Raw genomic sequence first — 9,831 nt, forward strand, 5'->3', positions numbered from 1 at the left:
TTTAAAAGTTGCAACTTACAGAGTCATGTTCGGCTTACTATGATACAACCGAACCTGGTAGTGTAAAAACACAAGTTATACGTTCGGCTTCACAACTGCATTTCCAATACGAGCCGAACCTTACAAGCTAAAGGTTCGGTTTGCAGTTTAAATATCGTTTCAGCCGAACCTTGCCTATGTGGAACATTTTTATAGGTCCGTCTAGTAATCTAGCTTTCCGAACTAGCTGAACATGGATTTTAAATAAACAAGGTCCGGCTGAAAATAATATATCACATACTCAGCCGAACTTAAAGGCCTTCTTCATTATAAACTAGATTCAGATGAAAATGTGATATTTCAATATTAACGGAACGGTTCTTCTGAAACATAAAAACGAAGAACAATGATCTGGATTCTAACATGCGGATCTGAATCTCTTGCGCAATGCTCCACACGACTCATTTTATACTTGTGGTTTTGATCAATTATCAAAGACTTATGAATCAACAATTAATCGCCGACGGAAAATAAAATCAAAACGGTTTGATAATGATTAGATTAAGTTAGAAATGAAAATGATTTTCTATTTTGATTAGCTTAGGATTATGTTTTAAATTCATGTGAAGGTATTTAAGTAATTCAAAATAGTTAAGGGTAACTTAGTAATCTACTCACTGCTAGGACACCCTTATAAACCTACCCTGGATAGGAAAATCAATCTGTATGCCTCAAAACGATTTCAATTGTGTTGGTGGCTAAAGTCAAAAATCCAAGATACCCTACTGACTACAAGCCCATTGCTCTTTGCAATGGGAATTATAAACCCATCAAGAAAATCATAACTTGTTGATTCTCTCGTTGGTAAGTTTATGCTTTTAAACCGGGAAGCTAGATGCTTGATAATGCGATTGTTGCTAAAAAATTGTACACTCAATAAATCATTCCGACTCCATATCAATGGACGAGTTCATTTTTAGTTCGTTTTGCCGACACTCATAGATCAAGCTCATTCATGGGCACTCTAGAGTCCAAAGAGAGTCCACAAAAACTCTCATGTAATTAGGACTTTAAATTTTTGGGCTATTTTGTATTTCCTCCCCTCCCAAAATCGCTAATTAGCATTTCCTCCTCAAATAGATTAAAATTAGTGTTTCCTCCCATCGTTACTTTTTCCATCCAAAATTCGATTAGCTGCGTCATCACTCCTGTATGCGTGACATAGTTAAAAATTATTTTGGTGAATTTTCAAAAATAACCTGTCTATTTCCCTAATAATTACAATTTAATCATGAAATAGATTTTTTGGCATTTTTATTGATGGTATGTCAGATCCACCACCATCTGATATCAATCAGATTAACCATCCAATTCTACAAGTGATGGCATCATTCCAAAACTAACTCGTACTACCAGAGAGAGAAAAGTCATACTTTTTAATCCAATATGAAAAGAGTGACAAAATGATGAACATTGAATTCTGCAACTTTACCAGTTTTGAGGTATGGACGCAGGCCAGGCTCCCATTTTTGTAAGGCTCTGCTGATACCCAAATCACTTATTATTTCAATCAAATATGGATACCAACATCTGTTAATTGGTTTTTTCTTTTTTGATACTAACATGTACTTACAGGGATTAGTCGTGGGAGAGTTCGAGAGATTTTAATGTATTTAGGTTTTCTCCTGTTAGTCGTGAGGGAGTTTGAGGGAGTCTCTTCAAATCCCCGTTAGTCGTGGGGGAGTTTAGAGGAGTCTTCTAAACTCCCTAGAAAACACCTGTTAGTCGCTGGAGAGTTTAAAAAAAGCTCTTGAACTCCCTGTTAGTCATAAAACCCTACAATACTAGGGAGTTGGTTGCTTTGGGGAGTTCGAAGGAGTTTTTAGTGTATTTTGGTCTCACAACAAATCTCTCGAAAGAGTAGAGATTTGGGAAGGAGTTTGGTGCGTAGAAAACCATACGAGAAAGAAGAGGATATGTCACATTATAGATCACTGGATTCCAAAGCCAAGAAATTTACCTTCGAAAACTCATTATTTCTAACCCGTCTACTCGCCATTACGCACACTTAATTTTCGATCAAAATCATTTACAAAACTATGATACGAGCTTATTCTTCAAGTTGTAATTCAAAAGATTCAATCATTATGTATAACCAAATGCACAGAAACGGACGACCCTCACTTGATAAATACACGTTCCCTTTTCCTACTCAAAGCTTGTTCGGTTCTTGGTGTCATTAGTAAAGGCGAAGAAACCCATTGTCAAGATGTTAAGCATGGGTTTGATATTGATATATTTGTTCAGAGTTCATTAATCCATTTTCACAGGTCGAATGATAAATTTAGTTCTGCTCGTAAACTGTTTGATGAAATTCTCGAAAGAGATGTTGCTACTTGGACTACATTGCTTTCTTGTTATGCTAATCACGGGTCAATGGGAACTGCATGTGAGTTGTCCAAGGAAATGCCTGAGAAGGGTGTTGTTTCATTTAGTGCGATGATTACTGGTTATGTTAGAAAGGGACGGTTTAACGAAGCATTGGAATTATTTCGTGAGTTACAGATTCAGGGGTTGGAGCCTAATGATTCTACTGTTATGGGTGTCATTTCTGCCTCTGCTGATTTGGGAAATTTAGATACTGGTAAATGGATTCATTCTTATATTAGGAATAAGAATGGAAATCGATTTGACAGTCGGATAAATACTGCACTGATTAGTATGTATTTTAAGTGTGGGAGCGTCGAAGATGAGGTATTTTTCTTTAAAGGGGTTAAGGAGAAGCTTGTGGGAGAATGGACAACAATGATTTCTGGCATAACAATGCATGGTTTTGGAGAGAGATCTGTTGAATTGTTCGAAAACATGGTGGAATCGGGTGTTAAGCCTAATGCAATCACATTTGTCGGCCTCTTATCTGGTTGCACTCATGCAGGATTGGTCAAGGAAGGGTTAATGTATTTCAAGAGAATGAAACCCGAGTTCGGTATTGAACCCACAGTTGAACACTTCGGTTGTGTGGTCGATTTTCTAGGCCGGGCAGGATTGATTGCACAAGAGGTTGATTTCGTGAACAATATGCCACTGAAAGCTATATGAGGTGCACTTTTAAACGCATGTAGAGTTCATAAGAATGTCGAAGCGAGAGAGTTAGCAGCGAAGAGATGTGATGGTGTTGTTATGGTGAATAGAGAAATGAAGGAAACCGGTTCAAGGAAAAGTCCAGGTTGTATTTTGATTGATGTTAATGGTGTGTTTCTTATGAATTTGTCGTTGGGGATAAATCATACCCACCTGCATTACAAATTAGCTTACAAATTGATGAGTAAATAAAGGAAGCGGGAGAATACTACATCTTGACACATCCAAAATTCCAGACGCCATTTGACTTCGCAGTCCAGACAGAACAAAATAATTGAAAAATGGAATCATTCCAGAACAGTTTGCATCAAGAATTCAAGCAAACAGTATGTAACTCTAATTTTCCAGAACAATTACCACTTTGATAATTGATTGTTCCTCCTATAGACTGACATTGGTGACGAGTGAGTAAATCGATGGACCATGATGGTATCGTCCAACAAGCTCAGTGTAACAGGAGTGTAAGTGAAAGATCTCTTTGATCAATGCACTGTAAGAGAACCCCTTCTCTCTCTCTCTGTTAGACTGATAATCTCAAGTTCTCAACAACATCATCACTATTTCTTCAACCACTCTCCTCTAAATACTCTCTCAAACTCCCCCAAACTCCCTCTAATAAACTCTCTCAAACTCCCTACACTCCCCCAAACTCCCTGAACTCAAAAACACTAAACTCTCTCAAACTCCCTACACTCTCTCAAACTCTCTCAAAATTCCTGAGATTTAAAATACACTCAACTCCCCCGAAATCACTCGAGGACTAACCCCCTGTTATTCTCCCTTAATCCTTCTCAAATTCAAAATACACTTCTGCACATCTTTCCCAAACCTCAAAAACAGACCTTAGGCTTCACAGTTCATTAATCGAACTACAACAGCTTGGGTCCTTCCATGTAAACTCAAATTCGAATCAAACTCTATATCGCCTAGATTTCTGCATAACAAATGAAAATGAATTGCCAATAAACCTTCCATGAGAGAGATGCTTCAAGCTTTATAAACCCTAGAACTGGTTTTGTTTGATTTTGAATATTCATCGATTTATTTTCACATATTTAATCATACTGGTTGATTGGAACTGGTTTTGTTTGATTCTAATGCTCCTTTCTGGTTGATGCTTCATAAATCATGATAAGGATTTTGAATACGAAGAAGGAATCAGTAGGTTTTAGTATTTGGGGGGGGGGGGGGGGAAATGGGCGTGGGTTTAATTAATTGAAGAAGACTTGGGTATTTAGGAAATTTTCATCGAAACATATATAATTTTGCCACGTGTGTACTTCAGCTGACTCAGCTAACCGGATTTTGGATGAAAAAAGTAACGATGGGAGGTAATACTAATTTTAATCTATTTGGGAAGAAAACACTAATTAGCTATTTTGGAAGGGGAGAAAACACAAAATAGTCCTAAATTGTTTTACAAACAGTCTCAGACGCATGCGCTTAAGAAAATATAAAGAATTAAAAAATGTAGACACTCGATGACAGGATAAATTTTGGGAGCAAATTTGGCATTTGGGTGCTTTTTCATGCATGCAGGGATGCACCTTCAGTAGGACCCCAGCTATTAACAGGGCCATGATCTTATCTACACGTCGAGGATATTTACAGGGCCTAAAAGTTTTTCACTTTTTCTATTTCTGTTAAACACACGACGTGCTATTCAACCTCACTTCTTTCTTTCCCCTTCATCTCTCCTCTTGATTTAGCCATTAACACACTGCACAATAAGACATTAATGGAAATCAACACAATAGAATCAATGAACTAAACCTTCATATATTTAGTTTATTAAATTAACTCCTTAATCAACCCGGTTTGTTCTAGCCTTCAGATTAAATCAATTTCTTTTCCATCTTATAAATTTTGTTGATAAATCAGGGTTTCTTACCAATCTAGGGTTTTAATTCAATTAAACGAATGTAGTGTTTGTTTGTTCTACGGATGTTGTGTCTAAGTATATTGTTTTGTTGATGATTAGAATATATCCCAAATATATAAGGGATAATTAGAGTTTGATACTCAGATTTTGACCAACACTAGATTTTGGTCTAATATTTGTCCAACGTTAGGGTTTGATATCTGGACTGGATGTTGACCCGCGCTGACCGTTAATGACCATACTTTAATTAATTTTAGGAAATAAGAATATTTTAAATTAATGAGTTTACAAGTATACCCTTGAAGTGGGTCCATTATCCAAGGGTCAAAAAGAAAAGAAAAAGATTACGATTATGGTTTCTCCATTCTCTTCTCTTTTATCTCCGGTTTTAGGCTCATTCACCGATGAAACTCTTCTCCTTCTTAATTTCTTATCTAGCTTTCTGCTACTGCATCTCTATTCTTTAGAATCTCCGGTCTATTTTGTTAGGATACCGACCCTAAACTCGTCGTAAGCCCATGGATAGAACTCAACTAGAAAACTGTTTGACTAGATCAGGGATCCCATTGACTTATAAACTATCCAATTAAGCCCCATCTACCAATGTGGGACTAAGGTCCCAACATTCCACCACGCTTACAGACCCAACGTCCTCGTTGGCCCACTCTATCGACACTGACCCGAAGGTAGCCCTTTCTCTTATGGCGGCTTCACTCCCTATCAGTATTCAATGCGGGTGACAACTACGCCCATACATCGGTGCCCCAACACTTTAATCTAGCCTATAGGTCACCCCTTCCGTGGAGCGGGCATGGGTCGTGGTGGTTGGCTCTGATACCAAATATTAGGATACCGACCATAAACTCGTCGTAAGCCCATGGATATAACTCAACTAGAAAACCGGTTGACTAGATGAGGGATCTCATTGACTTATAAAGTATCCAATTAAGCCCCATCTACCAATGTGGGACTAAGGTCCCAACATTCCACCACGCTTACAGACCCAACGTCCTCGTTGGCCCACTCTATCGACACTGACCCGAAGGTAGCCCTTTCTCTTATGGCGGCTTCACTCCCCTATCAGTATTCAATGCGGGTGACAACTACGCCCATACATTGGTGCCCCAACACTTTAATCTAGCCTATAGGTCACCCCTTCCGTGGAGCGGACATGGATCGTGGTGGTTGGCTCTGATACCAAATGTTAGGATACCGACCTTAAACTCGTCGTAAGCCCATGGATATAACTCAACTAGAAAAACGGTTGACTAGATGAGGGATCCCATTGACTTATAAACTATCCAATTAAGCCCCATCTACCAATATGGGACTAAGGTCCCAACATATTTCTTTTTTACTTCTTTTTAATGAAATCCATCACTTGAGCATATGATGGTTTGCTTTATCTATTGTTGCAGAGATATATAATCAAGGTTTGATTTTGATGAAAGAAGAAGACAAACGGAGGTGAAATGATTTATTATCGGTGTTGCAGAGAATAATATGATTTGGATATGGTACAATTTGTGTTTAGTCAGAGTGTTTTTATTTTTTGAGAATTGATTTAGATATGAAAATCTAAATTAGGGTTTCGATAAAATTTTGGGTTTCAATTCGGATTCACGGTAGAATCGATTCAATAGGGTTTCAATTATAGTTTCAATTGGAGATTTTGATGGAATAATAATAGATCAGATGAATTTATGATGGTTCATGGACAGAGTTGTTGTTTCTAATACGAGAGAAATAAGGGAAGGGTTTGATAAATTTGTTTGGTTGTGGTCAAGGAAGATAAGAAAAAGATTTGTTTTCGTTATTCAATTACTCTGAGAATAGTGTTTTCGTGGTTGCAGTGGTAGTGAGAAAGTAACAGAGACTAGAAAATGTGATGTACAGAGAGATTGAAGAAGAATTTCTTCGGAGAATTTCTTCAAACAATTATTGAGCGTGAACCGGTGTTGGTGGAGATGAGCTTCTATTTCTTCTTCTAACCCTTGTTTATCTCCTTCCCTGCAATTAACCACATATCAAGACAATCACATATCGCTTACACCATTCAACATCAGATTACAGTGACAAACCGCGTCCATTTGTTTCCTCCACTTCAAATGGAAGCAACATTTGTTTTATCTAATCACTAACATTCACAGCCACCATTGATCCTTGTGTAACAACTCAAACAGACCCATCCACAGAAGAACACATACTTCCCTCTTCTTGCGATCATCACCTGTAACAATGGCAGCAACCCCCTTTTCATGTTTCACATTGAACCCATTTTGTTCGCTGTCTAAAACAGTACAATACCCAATCTTCTATTTCGAAATTTCTTGCACACCCTAGTCTTTAAGAGCTCGGAATCACCATTAACAACAACAATCGGAAAAATGATAGCAAAAACAATTCTTGTTGATTAAAATTGATAGTACAGTTCGGAGAAGGTGAAAGGATGAGGGTTATATTGAATGGGTATTTTGTGAATATTAGTAGAATCAGGGGTATAATTGTAATCTCGTTTATTTATTTAATTTAATATAATTTTCTTTTTATTTACTAAACAGAAGTCGAGATTTAACTGGTCCATTACAGTCAACGTCAAGTCAACGTACCAAAGCCTAACGTTGGACAAATGTGAGACCAAAGCCGAGTGTTGGTCTAAATCTGAGTACCAAACTTCAATTATCCCAATATATAAACACCCTTTTCAATCTTAAAAAGAAATGACATTTTCTTTTCACAGATCGTCAGTGGTTTGCTCAATACTGGTGAGCATCTGCGTTACTGGGTCAGTTTGAAGAATTTTGATTTCTCTTATGTATAAACAAAGGTTGCAGGATGCCAACCATGGAGAGCTCGTTATGTTAATGATTCAAGGGTATTGCTGTTCTTGATCATGATCATCACTGACTATTTCTCGTTTTCATCACAACGATAAAAATAAAATCACTCAGCAACAATTAAACAGTTAAAAGGTCAAACCCTCTTTCAGATTTTTCTACAGTTTTTACCTTTTTGTCAATCTACATGGAAAATAGTCAAACAAATTATGGCCGTGTATATAACAAATGTAGGCCCTGTGAACATGGTCTTCAGTAGAAAGACAACTCTTGAGAGGAAGCTCAAAAGCTAGTTCAATGAAAAGCTAGCATTGAAAAGTAATTCCTTCGTGCGCATGCACACTCCTAACAGATGCAAGATTTCTCTAGATAGCTAGCCATATAGGGTTCCCTAGAGCTTTTCTTATACTCATCCAATCTCAACATGTCAACGGCGTTATTGATGGTAGATGACATAAGAGTTTGCATCATCATATCTCATTCTCCATATAGATAAGCGCACTCTTCCAGGTCTCAGAAGGCTCCACACCTGCCTAGTTCGACATGCAGAAGTTCTCGACAATTAAGAAAGTAAGCAACAGAGAGAGAGTGACTAAACAGACTACTTTGTAAATAGTGAAAACTCGTAGTAACTTGTGCCTACCATTTCTGTAGGTATGGAGTAAAACTCTAGCAATAACAGTCCGTCTACAACATCTATATTTAGAGAGGTCTGTTTTTACATCTGAAAGGCTGAAATCCTAGCTAGTGGACTCCTTAGGCAGTTGGTCTATGATTCCAACTCTATAGCCATCGTGTGTGTAGTCCTGTCCTGTTGCAACCGTCGCTTCTGTCGAGTGTAGACCTCTATTTTGAAGTCATTTTGTTATGAATTGATGCAACATACGTATAACACTATAACCACGAGTTTCTAGTTTAGGCCCAAGCCCAACGATTATATACTGAATACTCCGCATTCCACAATACTCTTGGCTTCTAGCCTTCTGGCTGCTGAGTGCTGAATACAGTACCATATTTTCTCTTGCGCTAAACATGTAGCGGGAATGTGCATATCTCTTTGGTAACATTGCTAATAAGAGGTACCAATTCGTTTGAGAAAGTACTGATCCCTTATTAGCGGATGTTTTGTCTTGTATGAATTTCGATACACCTTTAACCAAATTGGTGCTCCTATCGGTGGTCAATTACTTTTGGTAGTTGATTAAATGATTTTCTCATGTGCTTCTAGTTAATTCTAACTTCATCACATCACTCAACCACTGCATAACGGTAAGATCAATAGATTCCAAGGTGATAGAATCCCGATGAAACTATTTTGAGCACACATAATAATAGCACATCCTTGATAGTAAATTCAAACCAATTACCGAGCCAATATGTTTTTCTGTTGGGAAAAAAATTTAAAATGCATACGCCCAAAAATACCACTATTTTACATGATGTTGCCAAAGGTTTTCAGAAATTTTGAAAGGTTTAGTCGCAAAAAATGGCATTGAGATACCAACCAAATTGTAAAAACGTTGTTGTGACAAAAATAGAGTAACATGTAGTAATTTTATGCTCCAAAAAAATAAATGTAATAATTTTCAAAACAAATCGGGGTAACAATCCAGTTATATGAGCAATTTTTAAAATCAGTAAGGGCAAAGTCAACAGCTATTTAAAAAGGTCGGTCTTTCAAGCCCAGTAATGTTGCATAATGTTGCAATTTTTTTTGTTTACTAAATCATAATAATTCCATTACCGAAAACTAACCAAAAAAATACAAAAGGATAATGCCTACAGGGTTAATAGTCAACAAAATTTTAAATCTTTTGAGTTTTATTGCCTATAAAATACAACAAACTAGCATAAACATAAGTACCGCTAATTGTTGGCCATAACATTCTAATTAAAAATAAAATTTTATTCCAAATTCACCGAACCTAGCCATCCTTTTACAAGGCACCTCTTTTTGCGAAAATACCGGCAAAGAAGTTTATTTTTATGTAA

General features: G+C 37.1%; 1 protein-coding gene across 1 annotated transcript; it reads left to right on the forward strand.

Moving 5' to 3' along the window:
- Nucleotides 1–2,415: 2,415 nt before the first annotated feature.
- On the forward strand, nt 2,416–3,078 carry LOC113300901 (pentatricopeptide repeat-containing protein At5g66520-like). Its single transcript, XM_026549875.1, has one exon. It carries the CDS (start codon nt 2,416–2,418, stop codon nt 3,076–3,078), a length of 663 nt encoding a protein of 220 aa, XP_026405660.1.
- The last annotated feature ends 6,753 nt before the right edge of the window (nt 3,079–9,831 follow it).

Source organism: Papaver somniferum, chromosome 1, assembly GCF_003573695.1.
Source record: "Papaver somniferum cultivar HN1 chromosome 1, ASM357369v1, whole genome shotgun sequence".
Classification (NCBI taxonomy): Eukaryota; Viridiplantae; Streptophyta; class Magnoliopsida; order Ranunculales; family Papaveraceae; genus Papaver; species Papaver somniferum.